At 41.4% G+C, this 20,345-nt stretch overlaps 2 protein-coding genes across 5 annotated transcripts; one reads left to right on the forward strand and one right to left on the reverse strand.

Moving 5' to 3' along the window:
* Positions 1–1,507: 1,507 nt before the first annotated feature.
* Positions 1,508–12,074, reverse strand: ark2n (arkadia (rnf111) N-terminal like PKA signaling regulator 2n). Of its 4 annotated transcripts, none has more exons than XM_080047098.1 (5): positions 11,882–12,074; positions 10,112–11,011; positions 5,280–5,450; positions 4,689–4,803; positions 1,508–4,234 (listed from the first exon to the last, which is right to left on the reverse strand). In XM_080047098.1, the coding sequence occupies exons 2-5, from the start codon at positions 10,944–10,946 to the stop codon at positions 4,045–4,047; spliced, it is 1,311 nt and encodes a 436-aa protein (XP_079903224.1). In that variant the 5' UTR covers positions 10,947–11,011; positions 11,882–12,074; the 3' UTR covers positions 1,508–4,044. The 4 variants fall into 4 exon arrangements, with proteins under 4 accessions (XP_079903224.1, XP_079903223.1, XP_079903226.1 ...); XM_080047097.1 differs by having other exon boundaries at positions 10,112–11,014; XM_080047100.1 differs by lacking the exon at positions 5,280–5,450 and having other exon boundaries at positions 10,112–11,014.
* On the forward strand, positions 11,754–19,078 carry atp5fa1 (ATP synthase F1 subunit alpha; the record flags this gene model as incomplete). Its single annotated transcript, XM_080046589.1, is given in 9 exon segments — positions 11,754–11,762; positions 13,668–13,834; positions 14,279–14,579; positions 17,654–17,692; positions 17,694–17,882; positions 18,342–18,449; positions 18,533–18,677; positions 18,769–18,919; positions 19,000–19,078. Coding segments are annotated over 9 exon segments (1,188 nt in total).
* Positions 19,079–20,345: the final 1,267 nt, after the last annotated feature.

The following is a 20,345-nucleotide window of genomic DNA, read 5'->3' on the forward strand; positions in this document are numbered from 1 at the left end:
TGGGGAGGCAGAGGGGGTCGCAAAACTCTTAGTCCCCATATGTCCTCGTCTTCCAGTTCCCACCATCTAATGCTTTAAGCCTGCAGTGGCACACAAAGAGCCCTTCACACCAACTAACTATCAGTGCAGGTCAAAATACTAGACAATCAGTTCCCTTTACTCGCAGAAAACACACATTTGATTTTTAACACTGTGAAACCACAAAAGTTCTTTACAACATTGTCTACAATTGACCTACTTAAAACATGTATTTTATTTTATGTCCTCCTGTTCACATTGCCTTCTAACTTGGTTATTTTTTATCATCAATTCGTTCTTCTAATTGATCATTTAGTCTACGAAATGACTAAGATACATGACAAAGATAAGCAGCAAATCGACCCATTTGAGAAGCTTAAACTATAATAGTCGACTTTTTATCACTATATTCTTGAAAAATGTATAAAGCAATTATTAGTTTTACGAAAGTACTCTTCTGTCAATCACCTAAATGATGGGTAATCATTTCAGACCAACATAAATTTGAATTCTTTCGCAGAGAATGCAGGTAAAGGTTTAAGCACCGTTAATTAAAAGTTGTCTTGTTTTTTGTCGGTGTTAAACCCACCCGTTATGGCTGGAGCTGTCATTTTGAATAAACCTCGAGCGGCGCATGCCTAAAAGCTGCATCACTCAGACTGAACAGACGTCAGCGAGAGGGACGTAACTTACTTCTGGCTTTTTGAGAGTGAGCCAGAACACTCACTGCTCTGTGAGCCGACCACCACTGGCCTGTAAGGATTAGCATACAGCTGATGTTCTGCCCCAGAGGGGTGAAAAGAGCTGGCTAAAGGGCTTTTGGTTTCAGGAGAAGGGCCCCGCGGGCTGAATTGCTCCACTCCCCTCCATTGTCCTCTTCATGCAAACTCCATATGTCCCCCTAGCGGCAGGTGTCACAGTATAACCTCTGACCCCTCGTGACACTGCTGTGGGTGATGGTGAAGTTGTATTGTTCGCGGCCAGGCAGTTGTCTAGACTGTTTGGCCTCGACAGGATGAGAAAAAGAAAAGAAAACTATGACAAGTTTCATCAAGTTTTGTACCTATGATGATTATTCTCACTATTTAAGAAACACTTGTACCAAACATTTTTTGATGGACAAGACTTGTGTGCTGCCATTATTAGAATAATTCAATGTGTTTGGAATTTGGAAAAAAAAATGGAATCACAGTAACAGTTTCCTAAAGTTGTGGTAAAGTTGAAAAGAAAGTACAAAAAAAAAAAGATTTCAATCCCCCCCCCCCCCCCCCTGAGTTCATAGACCCCACTCCCAATTAAGACTATGTTTAACAGCCACCTAGACACGGATTCATCAAGATTAAATGTAACAAAGAAAAATCCTCTCTGTTAATGATCTAAGATTGACACAGGACACTTCCTTAAAGTCGCACTTGAGCAAAGGCTACACAGCCCGTGTGTAAAGTAAAACGTGTTTCTAGAGACAAGGAAATAAATTACCATACAAGAGTGTCATTAAATAACGCTCTATTTATTTAGTTTTTAAAATAGTTTCTTTTTGTTCTACAGACAGAATTTCAAGGAAGTCAAGGACTTGCAGAAGCAACAAAATAAAACACCTTTTTTGTTGTTAATTTAAAATACTGACAAGTCAAATAAAACAAAACATAACAAAATAAAAACAGAAGAGTGAGGCTAAATGACTGGTAATGAGGATAATATCTGACTCGAGGTTAAAAATGTGACCAAATGGACCAAACATGCTACGTGCAACCGTAGTCGAGCATCACTGCCTGAATTTTCTACCAAACCTCTATCGCTAAAGACATGAGCTTTACTAACATTTCATTACAATCCTAAGGAACAATGGCAAAGTGGATTATGCAAGCAGAAGTGGCCTGGTCAATTTTCATTACAGTGGTACAGCTGTATGAAGCGGCAAGAACTGGCCAAAACAAAATTCACAATAAAATGCACTGACTTCCAAATGAAGAGATATCGACTCACAAAGTCAATTTAAAAGGAATAAAGTGGAAGAAAAAAATTGAAATCACAAAAGATAAAACTGAAAACATAAATTCCATTTAGACTTTGGTTTTGTTTCTTATAGTTAACATTTTCCCTTATCTTCTGTGACCAGCAGAAGTAAACAATTCTACAATTTTCAAGCATCATTTAGGAGGGTTGGTGATATCCAGTATGCAATATACTAATCTTGCGTGTTAAAACAGATTATGAAGTTGGATCATTGATAGAAAAAATGAAAATGAAACAGGAGCTGCAATTCGGCGTGAAGACAGAAATAAGACCACAGGGAAGGAGAGGGAGCAGGCCCCTATCATCAGGGTATAAACAGTTCACACAGTAAAAGTCTCATCTAAAAATGGCCCACATGTGGGAACAAACTCAACACAACCTTTACTCTTTTTTTTAATATATATATATATATATATACACACACGTGTGCTAAATTCACATCTATATATTAAAATATTTATAGTCGAGATAGCAAAATCCACTTCTTTGTAAGGTAAAAGAATACGCTTTATACGATTCTAAAAGAAAATAGTGCACATTTCAAGGCATTCAGGCCATCTTTCTCTGCAGTTTTCAATGAAAAAATTACACTTCCTCAGTTGTTATAAAGGGGTCCCCAGAGGTTTAAAAAGGTGTTTGCGTCCAATCAGGAAACAATAAGTGCACCCAGTCATACATTCACTGATAACTACGTCATCTGGGACACTCAGACTCTGTGGCTTCCAAAAAAAGAAGATAAAAACATTTTTATTGCCAATACATCACCACATATAGTAATGTTGTGGTGTAAAGAGCCGTTTTGTAGTGTGTTTGTATCTTTCCCTCAGCGTCTTGAGTTTAACCAGTGGTTTGTTTTCATTTAAACAGGAAAAACGTATGAGTTATATGGAAGTAACAGAACTGAAAGCTAATTCTTAATTATTGTCTGGTGAATTAGGTAGATGAGAAGATCGATACCACCTTTATGTCTTTCCTTTATATATGAAGTGACAGCTAGTAAGGGATAAGCTTAGCTTTGCACAAAAACTGCTCCGTCCAACTATTTATTTTAGGACACCATTAGAGACTTATAAGTTACTGTGCCTAGCCAAGAAATAGTCTGGCACAAAAACTAACATGACATACTGTGTCATGTTAATTAGTGAGCTTGAGACACAGCCAGCCTGGCCGTTTCTGGTCTTTGCGCTAAGCGGAACTAACTTGTTGCTTTATGTCACCCATAGATTGGCATCAATCTTCTCGTTTAACTTTTGACAAGAGAGCGAATATGCATATTTCACAAAATGTCGAACTATTTCTTTAAGATAAACCAACAACCTTCCAGACAGTAAAGTCAAGCAAAGCTGTCAATGCAGACTGACCTAAATTTGAAACCAGTGGTGAGACTTTTGAAAAACTAAAATTTACCTTTTGACAGTTACAAAGGAAAATTTCGGCCTTAATCTACGATTTACTGTCGATCCGAAAGCGGATCAGCTGCCATTTGTTTTTGCCTTGACTGCAGATAAAAATGCCAGATCAAGTCTGAGAATATGCCGTTCAGAGTCTGTAGTGAAGCAAGTCAACAGCCATGTCTTGATACCGACACACTCCCAAGCAGCAACTTTGACGTTTTCACTATACGGCTTACAACACAAAATGACTATCAGTTATCAGGGGGAAACTGAGGTATTAAATGAAGGTAGGATATTGCTATCATTAACAGATAAATCACTCACGTACAATTCCATCTGCACTTGACTTGCTGCTGTGCATTTTTTTTTTTTTTTTTTACAACTAAATTCTGAGCTGACAAGCCAAGATCGGGGGAATCACGTCAGTAGAATGGCTTTGATACATTTGATTGTTTGACAGTAAGTTAAAAACAAACAGTGCCCCGGAGCAGGGAGGGTCCACGAGAGGTTACAGACCAGGCCGCAATTATAGGAAGGATTTCAGTTGTGACATGTAGGCAAGGCAGGAGGGATGAGGAGTGAGAGGAAATAAAGGAGTCTTCAGTGTACATGTTGTTTAAAGTGGGTATTTGTGTCCGGCGTCCTCGTCCAGCGTGAGATCCACCACTTCGGGAGGGGACACCCAGTTGGGCTGAGGGGTAACAGTAGTCCAGAGCTGGGCTTGATTTGTGCTGTTTAACTGCTCTACTGAGGTGTCCTTCCAGGTGGACAGACTCTTTATAACCCCTCCGCACGGATGGGCGCAGCTGAATTTAGAAAAAAATTAAAATAAATGTTAAAAATGCACTCTTTTTGCTTTATGTGACTCTTAGTTGTTCAATTTGCAGCACGATGCAATTCTGCTAATTTTTCCTTTTTTAATCTGTAAATATCTTTATTTTGCTAGAGGTACCATTGAATTGTATGTTTGATACCGTCATATGATTCTGGATCTTAAAGCTATAGTGTGTAACTTTTTGTAGCAGTAGAATCAAATTTGCGTCAACTCGTTTGGCAATGGCTTAAATGTACCGACATTCATCTATCTGAAAGAGTTACGCACTAAAGCTTTAATACAAATGAGATGTCAAAAGGAGGGGTGTGTGTTAAAACCTGTAAGGTAATATATTACAACAGTAATGTTTATACTCAAATATATTGTTATAATAAAAAATGCAATTTCTTAAAGACATAGTTTCCACACTGAATTTGTTTTTTTACCGTGTTTTCTCTTGCACTCCGACTATTTCCACCTCGCTGTCAGAGGAAGCGATGTTAATCTGGCCCTTGTTGTGGTGAGAACTTTCCTTGTGCGACAGCTCTGCCTCCACGTGGCCTGAAACAAATGAAGAGGGACAGAGTCACACATTGTGCGCAGTAGAAGAGAGAGCTTTAGGCCTTTGCTGACACATAAAGACTGCAGCTGCTTTCACACACAAACAAGAAAAAAAGGAAACAAAGATGAATCTGACACTTGTGTCTGAGAAAGCCGACTAGAACTACCGAGCAGGGAGACATTGGACAAAACAGAAAATTGAGGACTTTATATTGATGTTTTGACAATGCCGGCTAGTGAGTCATAACATTTGTCTCAAAGCAAGGAAAGAAGTTTTTTTATAGTACCAAAAGTAAGCCAGTGGTGTGTGGGATGAAGGCAATAGTACTTCAAAGGAGTCTTGCCGAGATTTTATAAAGAGCGTTTTCCCCACATAGCACGTTGCTTATTGAAGACACCCACGCCTCTAAATGTCCCATCTTCCCACTGAGAAGAGTGGAAGTTATCAGATTGGATTTAGCGAGTTTGTAACTGACCTGCCATAGAGCTCAGAGCCCTTATACACCCAGAGTGAGCTGCCATATCCTTGCCTCTGTGTGTTTTTAGCTCATGCTTTATCACCGTGGGCCGGACTGTCTCCACACTCATACTCTCCTGGTTAGAATCAGTGTCTGAAATATCATAGTGACCCACTACTGGAAGCCCGTCTGCAGAAAACAAAGAAAACACTTTATTATTCAAATCATGCCTGGGAGTAGTAGGACTGTTTGGAACAGAGTATCCCGCTCACTGCAGCATGTTTTGTTCAATATACAACACAAGGCAACACACTCCCAGTATCCCAGACAGTGAAACAACATTTTGGATAATTCAACTTGACTACACTAGTTCAGCTGTAAGAACTTGGAACAATTACAGAAACCACCCCCTGTGAATTGAGGTTATTGTGCCTTTTCAAAGCTACTCCAGTGCACTCCACTGTATACTATAAGAGTAGTTGTGTATGCAGTAGTGTATTAATAAACCTTTTGCAGCAGCATTTTTTTTCTCTCCGTTTATTGCTTTTAAAATAACAGCCGTTCACATAAAAACTACACTAGAATACAGTCTTTACAAAACACTTAAAAATGATCTTACTCTGTGAAAGAAATGTAGTGGGGATAATAATAATAAAAAAAGGCCAAACAACAGAAGAATAACTGTGTGGAAGAGAGGGACGTGTATATTTGTTCTACCCTGTAAAAAGGAGTCCCTGGGAGAGACACGCACACACACACAGACACATCCACACACTGCTTTCCAGACGTGTCTGTGGGTGTGTGTAAAGGGGTTTGTCAGGACAGCATGTACTGTGAGAGAACACTGCCTATGAATAGCTGGTTGGGCTGAAATAAGCAGGTACCAGGGTTACCGGAGAAACCCAAGACCTGCCAATGTAAAGGCCATATGCACTTTAAGATAGAAAAAGGACTTGTGTAAACCAGGATAGTCTCTTTGGCAAACAATGGACTGTCCTTACTAGTGTTGCTTTTAATGCACATAGTATGTGATTGTATGCACAAGGCTTCCTTTTACCAACGTTGACAAAACAGTTGATTAAAAGGTTATTTCAGTTTTGACAAATTCAGGAGGACAGCAAGTTGTTGAATTCGTTCGAAACCCAAATGGCAAAGTGTTAATGCACCAATGAAACATAAGACACAATTTTTTTTTCACACATTTTTAAACAACCAGTAGGTCAAGAGATAAAACAACTAAATGGATAAAATGTTCCGTCAGTCACCATTTATCAGCACAAACAAAGCTACACCTTGCACACATGCTGCTGATGAGAACTAATTTGGCCTTGCACATTCTATATACTAATATAATCACATGCAAACAGGTGGGGGAAACAATGCTTCTCCAGCTTTCAGTTTTGTAAAACTGACAGCCAAAGGGCTACCTGTACACATACAGAAAATGTAATACTTTTACATTTTAACATTCTAACTATAAATATGATTAGGCCAAAGATTCCTTCATCAATGTCTGTGATGGTAAGCTAATGTTAGCAGTGTCGAGAACTGGGACACTGAAGTCGTCTATATCAGTCAAAGTAGTTTTAGGAGAGGATTGAGGGGGAAGCGTTTCCACCTCGAAGACCACAGGATCAGAACCAGAGAAGGCCACTTGATCACTCGGATCAGTCAGTTTTTAGGAAGTCAGTAAACATTGCCATGCACCATACTGCAGCTGGATTACTGCTGTGTATTTGTTAGTTAGTTGCCTGGGTTTTTCAGTTTAAAGTCAAGCTGCGGAACACACAGTGCCTTGTGGAGACACACAGACCAAGCCGGCAGACCAGTGCAGATAAATGAACGAGGCGATTATATGGAGGGAAGATTCGGGGCTCTTCACATTGCAGCAATTAGCCACAACAACATAGGAACCCATGCCTTATCTGCTGTCCATATTCCATACATAGGTTACTCAAAATAAACATTGGGAGACATTCCTCCCTCACTAGTTTCTTGTTACTGCACAAAGGCAGCAATGGCAGCAAATGTAACCAAAAGGCAAATATTCAATTTGTAAACATCTAATTATGGAATACGATTTAAAAAAAAGAAATTGTGTGGGTTAGCATACTGTTCATAGTTTTAGGCAAATCTATGTTTTATGTTTAGATGTTAGTAAAGCTATGCCACCAATATAAAGGTTGTCACAAGATTTTAAAATTCCTGAACAATTCACAAGCAAAATGCAAATGTAGTTCAGGAGAAAGAAGGGTAATGTCGAGTTTTGAATCTAATTTCTAAAGAAATAGTACTTTGATGCTCCATCTATGATTCCCAGCATGAAGTCAGAATGACAAGGCACATGCTATTAAGCAGCAGCACCCCACCTAGCACGGTCACAATGGCTGCCCAGGTGCTGTGATGCACTCTGTATGAATGACAATCAGCTACTCCGTGTGTGTGTGTGTATGTGTTTATGCGTGTATGTGTACAGCTGGTTAACCAAAACAAACAAGCCATACTTTAAGGAATACGCAATAATGAGAGCCCTGACTCATCAGTCTAGTGGGATGTGTCCAGTGTCCGTGTCACAGATGCTGCAGAAATCAAAGAGGTGAGTTGAATTATTCTGAATGTCAAGTCTCACAGTGATTCAGTGCCAGCAGATGCACTGGGCCTCAGGTCTGCACAAGTTCAAATGACCAGCTCAGGCCCAGCTACTGTTGAGGGTGTATCTGTTTAGTGACCTCACATAATTTACCTATGTATTCCCATTGCCATGCTTTCTGCATCAACTATAGTTATACCCTTGGTAAGATCAAAATATGAAACAGCGAGGAGTGAAGTAGAAGTCCTCTAAACATTCAAGAGCCCAGGGTCTGGAACACCTAGATTTCCATTCTGAGTGGAGACGTCAGGTAGGATGTTGTTGTTGTTGTTTATGGGGTTGTTGGGGGTGAGACTGTTGTTCTCTCGTGCCAACATGTAGGCAGCCATAGTCTCTGAAGACTCCGACGAGGGCAAATAGGAACTGGGTGGGGGCGGGCGTGCCCTCGGCTGCCCCTCTAGGGCGTCACTCGAGCGTTTGGACGAGTCGTCAGAGTCCAGGTGCGCTAGCTTTTCCATCCAAACACGGAAGCGCTCCTCGGTCTGGCGCTGCATCACGGCAAAGCGCGTCATGGCCTCCTCGAGGACGCTGCCGATGCTGTTCCTGTCCCACGTGCCGCTGTCCAGCAGCCCATGAATCTGGGCGCCCACTCTGGATCTCTCCGATGCACGTCTGAAGCCAGCTTTAAAGACATTGAGGCCAAGCCATAAGAAAATACAGTGGCACGTTCATGCTTTCGGAGGTGGATTTTTTTGTATTAAAAAAGAGAAAATGAGTTTGTTGTTTGGTGACGTGCAGATCGACTCTGTCATGCTGATGGACTACATCATGCAGTTGAAGCACTCAGATCTGTGTGCGGGATGTAAGAATGATTTCATGTGGTACAACTTCCTAAGGCAGATGTCTTGAGCGACTGTGGTGGTGAAAATGTCTTAATTGGGTGAGGTTGGAGGTAAACACCCATTTGAGGCAAATCAATTACAAATCTATTATGAAAAGCGACATAATATGACTGACCATATTTCCTGCTGTAACTAAAATATGTGTTGGGGATAGTATCAGCCAAAAGAAGCAACTTGTATTATACCTTTAAATCTGAGACTAGATAAACTAGTTTTACTCTGGAAACACACTATACTATAATCTATTAAACAAAAACCTTGACACAAGAAACAAACCAACATTTTATACTATATAAGACAAAGCAATCACAGTAAAAAGATCAGCCTAAAGTAAACAAAGTGACTTCTCCTTAAACAACAGCAGCAGCAGCAGCCAGCCAGTCAGGCTGTAAACACCATCCTGCTTATAGCTACTTATGAAGAACTCAACTCACCCAGGGGATTTCTACAATTATCAGGAAGCATTTGATTAACTAAGGGACAAACACAGGGTAAATGTTCCAACGACAGGGTCAATGTTTGTCTTTGCCTTATACATTTTTTCTAGTCAATGAAAAAAACTTTCTAAATTGACAAAGTGCTATGAAACCAAGATAAACAAAAGAACAACCTGTTAACCTGTTATTTTACAAAGCTTCTTTGCCTCCTGTGTAGACAGTGAAGTGTATGATGGACCTGAGGAATACTTAAAAGCTGCAGGCAGAGACAACAAGCAAGATAAACTAAATGAGTCTTGCAACTCCCTACTAGCATGGTAAGAGCATGCACCATTGTCTATTTACAGCAAAGGCTGAGGATATAAATGGCTCACTCGTTGAATTGCAGAATTCGCAATATAGGTACGATTATAAACCCAGCTCCGTTAACGTATAGTTCCACGACTTGACGAAGTTCCAACAACACCTATATTGTTTTACCCCAAGTGAAGTGACGTTATGGACATAGGCCCTTCTAAGCATACCTTCTAAGTATCTAAAGACAAGGTGAATGGAGACAGATGATGAGTGAGAAAACAATAAAAACAAAAGAAAGTGATAAAAACACAAACAAAGCAGAACTTCTACTAATATTGCAAAGGCTTTTTGTACAGTCATGTAATATATGTGACAAGTAAACAACTTGGTTTTGGTAGCCTGATAATGTTAAGTCATGCAGGCAGCCTCTTCTTGTTAAACTGTGTATTTGACTATGGTGGCTAATCATTTGTGATTGTCATACACTGCAGTTCTATGTGACTGTATGTGATGCAGTATTTTACATGAAATAGAAACATCTAAATGGCAGCTACTATAAGCCTGGACAGTTGTAATAAGTAGTGTACTATGGTAAAAGCTTGTGTGGTGAACATCGGCTGTTACCTGAAATATCTGTCTTGATTGTCTTGCTACCTCCTGAAGTGTCGTCCTCGTCGTCCTCAGAGGAGCTGGTGCTGGAGTCACACGTGAGCTCGCTGTCACTCGTACTGCTGTCCTGCAGCAGGTTATACTTCTTCCGCGCTGCCGCCTCTCTTTTTTGCCTCAGCAAACGCATCCGCTCCTTGTGTTTCTGGCTCCGGTGACCTTTCACTTTTCCCAGCTTTCCATTGGTTTGCTTTTCCTGCCCTGCGGCTGCCACCACGGCTGGCTGGCAGCGGTTTTTCTTTGCGGCCATTGCATTAGGAGGCATCTCGCTCTCCGAACGTGACCGCCGGGACTTCCTCCCGCCTGTAGCCGAGGAAGACGTTTGCCTTCCTGCCGCCTGTCCGGGCTCGTTTGCAGCGTCCATGTTTCCCTCTTCCTCCTCGCCCATTGGACGAGGCCGCTCTTCCCCTGAGGAGAGTGTGTCTGAGTCAGCTAGGTGTCCGCTGGAGGACGGGGACAGCATACAGGGGTTTGAGTCATCGCTCTCGTCGATATGAGCAGATAAAGGCTTGTCACTCCCCGTAGAGGCATGCTGGGAGTCCGGGGAGTCTCGGCGGAGCTCCTTCATCAGGCATGGCATGGAGAGGAGACTCTGCTCACCCTCTGTTTGCAAAGGGCTGTCTTCCTCCTTTTCCCTAGGCGGTGAGCTTGTACTGGTGGTGGTTTCAGTTTTTAATTGTTCGTCCTGCTCTCCCCGAACAGAAGCCGCGGCTGATTGTGATTCGTCAAGGCACTCTAACGGGCACTCTGCATCTAAAAATTCCTCTGCCTTCCCAGAATCGGCCATCTTCATGCTAGTTGAACCCAGAGCCCAAAGGTCCAACAGACATGGACCAATGTGCCTGGACCGGAGCTCACCTGCTGGAAGAAAAACACATCGCCAATATCAATTTATAGTCTTAATCTAGGCTGTCTGTGCAAGAGCTGGATTTCTAAGAGCATGGGGCAAAATCGTAATACCATGATTACAACTGCCCACAAATGAATTTTTTATTTGTAAACATGTAGATCTCCACTAGTGACATCATCAAGCAATGTTACTTCCCCTCCTTTTTTAAACTCGCATAAACACCCTGACTTTAAACTTATTGTGTGCATTTCGTACTGGGCTAACATGATGCATAACTACTGACTGTTGTCATATGAAAACCAACAAATCATTTCAATACATTTTATGCAGAAACTGGGCCATACATTTTATGCAGCAATTGGGCCATACATTCCCATTAGCACTACAAGCAATTTACGTTAGCTAGCTACAACGACTAACTGACATTACTTTAGCTTTGAATTGTATTCTACTTGTGCGTCTCACACCAGACACCACCTTTTAATGATTTAATTAAAGTCTGCTAAACCCCCTTTAAACTAACTGTGTATACTAAGGCGTCTACTGTTGATAAATAGACTTTAGTTAGTTGAGTATGTGTGTGCTACCTGAAGCTAACACAGGCTGGGTTCCAGACACTACTTTTAGCTGCGTAGTGAAGCTAACCTCGGTCATAACCTCACACTCTGTAAACTTGGCGAGAATAGGACAGCGGACAAGTCATGGAAAATTGTTCAGGTTGCAGGACAGCTGCCTCATAAGATCCTATAAATGGAAGCGGTATCCAGCCAACCAGAGGCGTATCAAGCAGGATAATGTCAGCAGCTAACGGCTAACAGCTCAGTCTCAGCAATAGCAAAGTTAGCATTTTAAAATCGGTTGCGCTGCTTACAACTTACCGCGGCGTTAGTTTTATTCCTCTTCTCCCAGTGAGAGACTTTTCGACATCTTCGATAATTTGCAGCCTCGTTGCTTTTCCTGCCCTAAACAATGCACTGATAAATATAATGTAATCCGTTAAAACGTATAAAAGATATTGAACGTGTTTTTGGCGCAGTATGCTCGCACCTTCGCAAGCTCTGTTAGCAGTTAGCTGTGTGTTTATTTTAAAATGTCTCCATCAGCCGTCCGTCTCTCACAAAGCTACATGCGACACTTCCGGTCTCGTTTTCATAGCTGAGCGCCCCCTGTGGGTCGGATATTGATACTGCATAAAACACCACTTTACAAGTCTGTGGCATAAAGTCTTCTTCTTTATAGGTCCATGATACAGTCTGGTCAGTGATCTATTAGTTTCATTGTATAGACAATATTAGCATGGAGAGTGGCTTTCTTTTGTATGGTTTATAAATTATTTAAATTGTTTTTTTTCCTCACTGAAAAAGGTCTAGAAAAAGTCTAGAAAAATCTCAATAAGATATGTAGTGATATAGGCCTATAGCTATTTGTTTTGCTTTTGCCTTGTGTTTCTTTAATTAATACCCCTTTTTGTTATTTTTGTATTCTACTTTGTTCATATGATCCCTCTTATTTAATTTGACAACATTTGTATCATTTGTATTGTAGGCCCTTCTATACTGATATATGTTTCATCCCCTATTGTAGGCCCTTCTATACTGATATATGTTTCATCCCCTACGGCAGTTCTGTATGTTTTCTTGTCAATAAAGAGAAAAAAAGAGTAACATTAGTAACAGAGGAGTGTATTAGCCTTCAGTAGTTAACTACCATTGTGCAGTAGTATTTACATTTTTGCTACTGTCTACTCCACTAAAAAATATGTAATCCACTACATTTATCTGATTGCTAAAAGTAAATTAAATTATACATATTTTCTTTTGAACAGTTCATTGCACATAGTTCTCCCTTTTTGTCACATTTTAGGGTAAATTTTCCTTTGTAAATTCTTTGAATATTAATTGTAATAATAATTGATAGAATGTAGCCTATATAGCGCTTTTTTGGAGGTCACTATTACTATTTTACACTTTAACTTTTGCCCAACAATTCCCTCCTGGATAAATCAAGTAAGATCTCTTATGTTATGTTATCTCAAGTTATCTTATGTTATCATATGTTATCTCATGTTATCATATGTTATGTTATGTTCTGTTATCTTATCCATATGTATTGACTGATTGATTATATCTTCTTTTTATAACTTATCCGTACTTCGACAAAATTACACAGAAGAAGAAAAGAAGAAAAAAAGAATCAGGACTTTATTATGAAGTACTTCCGGGTTACTGTGACCTGTCTACATGCCGGTTCCGGTGTTGCACCGAAAGCTGTGACCTGTCAGAATGTGTGACCCTAGAGGGCGCTGTTCTCATTGATTAACCCAGTCTCATAGTGAAATATAAGCTATGTAAAAACGTTGGTCCATTGCGCAAATCGTATAAGTTTCTCAAAATTGGCACTGAAATGGTCAGATTGTTTTAGGTGTTTTTTAAAGGTGAATAACCAACCTAGTTAGTTACCCATCACAGTGAAATGTGTAGGCTATACCTTTTCCACTGTGCAATCATTTTAAATTGGAAGCAAACAACTTAACAATCTCTCAATTGCAGGGCTGTTTTTGTGAAACTATGTTTTGAGCTGTGGACCAACATAATAATTAAAACATTTCACTGTGAGACTGGGTTGTTATATGCCTACGGAAATCAGTTACTATTTTCCTCATAGGGCCCCCTAGGCTCCAGTATCCGCAGACGTGTTGGTCTGAAGGCCCCTGGCATCATCCCTCGTATCTCTGTGAGGGAGCCCATTCAGACGGGCATCAAAGCCGTGGACAGTTTGGTCCCCATCGGCCGCGGGCAGCGTGAGCTCATCATCGGAGACAGGCAGACCGGGTAAGAGGAATGTTGTGTTAAAACAATGATTCTTTATTACAATTTTTTTCAGAAATGTTTGAATAAATATGCAAAAAATCTAACTAATTATGCTTACATTTGCATCTCTTTAATAACCAAATATCTAGATGTTGGAAAAAAACACAAGTCAAATATTTATATCGTTTTTATAACAAAGTTATCAGATTTTGGATTTTTGGATACAGGCTTTCATCTTTATAAATCATTAAATCTTAAAAAATCTTCAAATTGACCACTGCTTAACTTTTTTTTATATTATTCCCTGCAGTGTCTCGCCCTAATGGCTTTCAAAGTCAGGTGGTCAAGGAGGTGTAGTGATTTGAATGTATTCAACCTAGAGAGTATTGGCCACCAAAGCACACAACTGAGATTATTGGTGTATCAACAGCACTTTTGTCTAAGTATATTCCTTTTGTTTTGCAGCAAAACTGCCATTGCCATCGACACCATCATCAACCAGAGGCGCTTCAACGAAGGATCCGAGGAGAAGAAGAAGCTGTACTGTATCTACGTAGCCATTGGCCAGAAGAGATCCACAGTGGCTCAGCTGGTGAAGAGACTGACTGACGCAGACGCCATGAAGTACACCATCGTGGTCTCTGCCACTGCCTCTGATGCTGCTCCTCTACAGTACCTGGCCCCATACTCTGGATGCTCCATGGGAGAGTACTTTAGAGACAACGGCAATCACGCCCTCATCATCTACGACGATCTGTCCAAGCAAGTTAGTTTGATTTATCCCTCAGATTGTTGGAGGGGCATTTTTACCAGCCAACACACTTTATATTTTTTTCAAGATAATTTTTTTGGGCATTTTTGCTTTATTAGATAGATTTGGAGAGACAAAAGCCCCTTTTACACAGAGATTGCGGCATATTGACGGAACAACATCACTCCAATATGCCGGCTTTGCTTGCTTCTGTGTTATTTACACAGAACCAAGCAACGCCGGCCTGCTGGCGCATCAGTAGTCCCTTTTACACAGCGCTCCGGAATGAAAGAGGTGCTTGTAAACAGCGTCAGGTGTGACGTAAACATTTAGCGCCGCGCCGGTCAGCTGCTTTACAACAACAACAATGGCCGGTGAATTGAGAGCAGAAGTGCTGGAGCTTGCAGTAAGAGGGCCGTATTTTACTGTCCCCACGATGTGCCAGTTGATCTCGCTACGCGCTGAGTCCAACATCACTGGGACAGTTAACCAAACTGACTAAATCAATCCGACCGCTTCACCTCTGTGTGTGTGTGTGTGTGTGTGTGTGACAGGTTGGTTGTGAGCGAGTCTCTTTGTGAGGGCAGCGATCTGCCAATCAGACATACACATACACATACACACAGTGTGTGAAGTCACGTTACTGTAGACAGAAATGAAGTGTGGATATACGCTCAGACTTAGGATAATAATAGCGGCGGCGGAATGTGTTAGCAAAACAGTAGCTCTGTGGCTAACAGCTGAGCCGGAGCCTTCAGTCAGCTGAAGCAGACAGTCTAGCGGGGCGAGCAGACTATTCCCCCGTTACTAGGTCGACCTTCAAGCTGAACAAGAGCCCTCCGCTGCGCGTCGGGCTCCTGCTTCAGCTTGTCGGTCTTTATTTCTAGCAAGTGACCCGTTCGCTATACTTTATCCCTTACTTAGCCTAGCCTAGCTCATTGTAGCCTACAACTTCTCCTGGGCAGAAATAGACTCATACACTCTGCAAAATGAAGCGCGGGGGTTTGGATTGAGCAACGGACCTTATGATCAGCTAGATTATACACCGTTCCTTTTATTTGGTGATTTTTACGGGACATCAGGCCGCCGTGGTTAATGTTAAACACACGTCCTTCAACTGCTAACATGGTCGCATGTTTAGAACGTAGACTATGGAACGTCAAACGCCCCCCTGTTCCGCAACAACAAGCTGGAGCATTTAAACAGAGAGGCGGAACTGATCGTGTCGGGAATCTTACTACCCCCCAAGGTAGTAAAATTCCCGGAACGATCACTCGCACCTTTCTTCCCTCGTTCCGCAACTGTCGCATTTACACAGCTGGGGGGAGGGCGGAAAGGCCGGCATATTCCCGGCTTTCACTGGCTGTGTAAAAGGGGCTAAAAGCCCCTTTTACACAGCCAGTGAAAGCCGGGAATATGCCGGCCTTTCGGCCCTCCGCCCTGCTGTATAAATGCGACAGTTGCGGAACGAGGGAAGAAAGGTGCGAGTGATCGTTCCGGGAATTTTACTACCTCGGGGGGTAGTAAGATTCCCGACACGATCAGTTCCGCCTCTCTGTTTAAATGCTCCAGCTTGTTGATGCGGAACTGGGGGGCGTTTGACGTTCCATAGTCTACGTTCTAAACATGCGACCATGTTAGCAGTTGAAGGACGTGTGTTTAACATTAACCACGGCGGCCTGATGTCCCGTAAAAATCACCAAATAAAAGGAACGGCGTATAATCTAGCTGATCATAAGGTCCGTTGCTCAATCCAAACCCCCGCGCTTCATTTTGCAGAGTGTATGAGTCTATTTCTGCCCAGGAGAAGTTGTACAATGGGAAAGCTAGGCTAGGCTAAGTAAGGGATAAAGTATAGCGAACGGGTCACTTGCTAGAAATAAAGACCGACAAGCTGAAGCAGGAGCCCGACGCGCAGCGGAGGGCTCTTGCTCTAGGTTCTTATGTAACTAAAACGTAGTTACGCAAGTAAATAGGAACGACCTAGTAACGGGGGAATAGTCTGCTCGCCCCGCTAGACTGTCTGCTTCAGCTGACTGAAGGCTCGGGCTCAGCTGTTAGCCACAGAGCTACTGTTTTGCTAACACAACTCAAGACTCGCACACTCTACAAATAATAATTCTAATCGGCCAATATGTTTAACAAGAGTTCCATCTAGCTAACAAAGCATTATCCCCCAACATAAATAACAATTCATGGAGAAAATTACTGCGGAACGTTTACATTGCGGGCTGCAGCCTGAAGTTACTGTCTTAATATGCGGCCAAACGTACTCACATCGTCTTGACTGGATTCCGCCGCCGCTATTATTATCCTAAGTCTGAGCGTATATCCACACTTTATTTCTGCCTACAGTAACGTGACTTCACACACTGTGTGTATGTTTATGTCTGTCTCACAAAGAGACTCGCTCACAACCAACCTGTCACACAAACACACACACACACAGACACAGGTGAAGCAGTGAGCAGCGGAGTGATTTTTGTCAGTTTGGTTAACAGTCCCAGAGATGTTGGACTCAGCGCGTAGCGAGATCAACTGGCACATCGTGGGGACAGTAAAATACGGCCCTCTTACTGCAAGCTCCAGCACTTCTGCTCTCAATTCACCGGCCAGTATTGTTGTTGTAAAGCAGCTGACCGGCGCGGCGCTAAATGTTTACGTCACACCTGACGCTGTTTACAAGCACCTCTTTCATTCCGGAGCGCTGTGTAAAAGGCGCTACTGATGCGCCAGCAGGCCGGCGTTGCTTGGTTCTGTGTAAATAACACAGAAGCAAGCAAAGCCGGCATTTTGGAGTGATGTTGTTTCGTCAATATGCCGCAATCTCTGTGTAAAAGGGGCTAGAGTTGAAATGGGTCAAAGAGGAGATGACATGCAGAGAACTGACCCGGGCGGGATTCGAACCCGGGTCTGCTGCTATTTTTATTTTTTGTTCTTTTATATGCTTTCTTTGAATTTGCCTTTGTGTCTGAATTATGCTATATAAATAGACGTGCCTTGCCCATGGGTAAAACCAGTGGCTGCTCATAATTGAAACAAAGTTCAGTTGGCATATGAACCCAACCTTGTGCGTTATCTTCCTCCAGGCCGTTGCCTACCGTCAGATGTCCCTGCTGCTGCGTCGCCCCCCCCCCCGGGCGTGAGGCGTACCCAGGAGACGTCTTCTACTTACATTCCCGTCTGCTGGAGAGAGCTGCCAAGATAAACGAAAGCTTTGGTGGCGGCTCCCTCACAGCGCTGCCCGTTATCGAGACACAGGCCGGAGACGTGTCGGCTTACATTCCAACCAATGTCATCTCCATCACAGACGGACAGGTGAGTGTATAAGAGCCAACCATTGATTAATGATAAAGATCTAGTTAAAAAAAAAAACTTCTCCAACAGTAATTTCAATAACATTTCAAAATGGTTTATAAATATTTATTTATAAACGATAAAATGTATTAATGATAGAAAAAAAAAATATATTTCTATGCTTTACATTCGATGTAATGGCATCAGTGTAGTTGTAGCTGTGACAGATGTAACCTACTAGTCAGTTTGGAGCAGGATATTGATGGAAGCTACAGTAATTTGACGGTGCGTTAGACATGACATTTATTTTGAAGTTTTTCAAGTAAACATTTTAAAACCAAGGAAAGTTTTCTTGTCTTTTCAAAAACTGTTAGTTCAATCCAAGAAGTTGTAGAGTTACAATGAAGAAAGAGACGTAGTTCCACTACATAGGGCGTGACTCATTGAAATCCTGATTAATTACTTTTTTTCACACCTCAGATCTTCTTGGAGACTGAGCTGTTCTACAAAGGTATTCGTCCAGCCATCAACGTGGGTCTGTCCGTGTCCCGTGTGGGATCTGCTGCCCAGACCAAGGCCATGAAGCAGGTCAGCTTTCATCACAGTCTCCCAGCTTTTATCACAATGAATGTCTTTGGATTCTGACCCATTGACCTTCTGCCCATCACCAGGTGGCTGGTACCATGAAGCTGGAGCTGGCCCAGTACCGTGAGGTGGCTGCCTTCGCTCAGTTCGGTTCTGATTTGGACGCTGCAACTCAGCAGCTGCTGAACCGTGGTGTTCGTCTGACCGAGCTCCTTAAACAGGGACAGTACTGTGAGTATACACGTTTAAATTCACCCTTTTTTACAAAACATAGATCCACTCTATGTATTGTGACTGTATGCTTTATGCTTTCATGTTTCAGGCCCAATGGCTATTGAGGAACAGGTAACAGTCATTTATGCTGGTGTCAGGGGATACCTGGACAAAATGGATCCTAGCAAGATCACAAGGTTCGAGAAGTCCTTCCTGCAGCACGTCTTGAGCCAGCAGCAAGATTTGCTGTCAGCCATTAGGTAAGTTATAAAGCTTAATTTAGCTTTATATAAATATTCTGTTTTTATGTATTTTGTGACCAATCTCTTCTTGATTGCAGGGCCGATGGTCAAATATCAGAGGCATCTGATGCTAAGCTCAAGCAAGTTGTGTTGACATTCCTCTCCAGCTTTGAGTAAAGTGATGCTGTTTGTTCTTTTTGGTTTTCATGTTTGCATAGTTCGAGTCAGTTATACTTTCTATGAACTTTCATGAAAACATTCATGTGGGACCTGATCTTTGATGTACAGATATCTCTTATGAGAGAATAACGTATTCCAACAAAACAATCACCTCTTATTGGGTTTGGCTATTGTTGGGTCTCTTTGTTTTTATACATCTCCACCATTTATACTGTATTTTCTCAAAGCACAATTTAATGTATTTATCAATACTATTTATCAATACAGTATTTATGACACTAAAATCATGCCTTTCATTTGTTAAGCAGAAAAATAAAAAACAGTTGGTGTGCTGTTGATTTCGATGAAAGCAATTCAGATGAAACGAATCGCAAAAAAAAACAGCAAAGACTAATGGGATTTTCTGATTAAAGAGCTAACGTGTGAAGTCCTTTGTTTCACTTGTTTGTTTTCATGCAGTTTGAGAGGACGTGCACAGCTGAGAGCTGTTGACTTTATTTGCCATTTGTCCAGAAGTAGAAGAGGGTGAGCCTCATTGTTCTCTAATAGTGTGTTTGACAAGCAACTATCAAGTGATGAATCAGATTATTTTCTAATAATGTGATACAAGCCTCCAGAGAAGGCTCAGTTTCATCAGTTATATACTTTAATCTTGTAGTTATACTGGCTGAAAACCTTATGACAATCTGAACACACTTACTACACTGTAGTGCCCTCTGCTGGTCAGGACTCCATTATTGCGGGTGTCCAAACCACTAAAATTCCATTGATGTCTTGATTCACTTTAAAACATGTTTGATGGTAAAAACAGCACCAACAGGCAGTTTTTAAAAAGATGTGAGTGTGTATCTATGTTGTTTTATTCTTATCTATACTCAGTGTTATAGGGTTTATCTCTTTTGTCTACAGTTCACTATTTAATTATGCAGATAAAAGTAATTAAGAAGCACTTAACTGAATTCTAAATGAGTCTTTATTGATCAGAGTGATTCAAAACATTTCAAACAATAGCAGTGAATATACATTTTACGTGAGTGTTTCTGAAATCCTGAACTGCCTTTTGATATGAAATAGTGGCTATAGTTAACATAAATAAAAAGTGAAAAAGTGCATAGTAAGTTTTTTCACAATAACGAGTGAAGGTGCGGAGTAAATTTCACAATTTGAACAAATTCAGTGGCAGAGTGCAATCATCAAAAATAATGTCAATTTACAAAGTGTAAAGTAAAAGTGATTATCAGTGAGCCAAAATAAATAAATGAAG

The sequence above is a fragment of the Ammodytes marinus genome (genome assembly GCF_949987685.1).
Source record: "Ammodytes marinus genome assembly, chromosome: 18".
Classification (NCBI taxonomy): domain Eukaryota; kingdom Metazoa; phylum Chordata; class Actinopteri; order Uranoscopiformes; family Ammodytidae; genus Ammodytes; species Ammodytes marinus.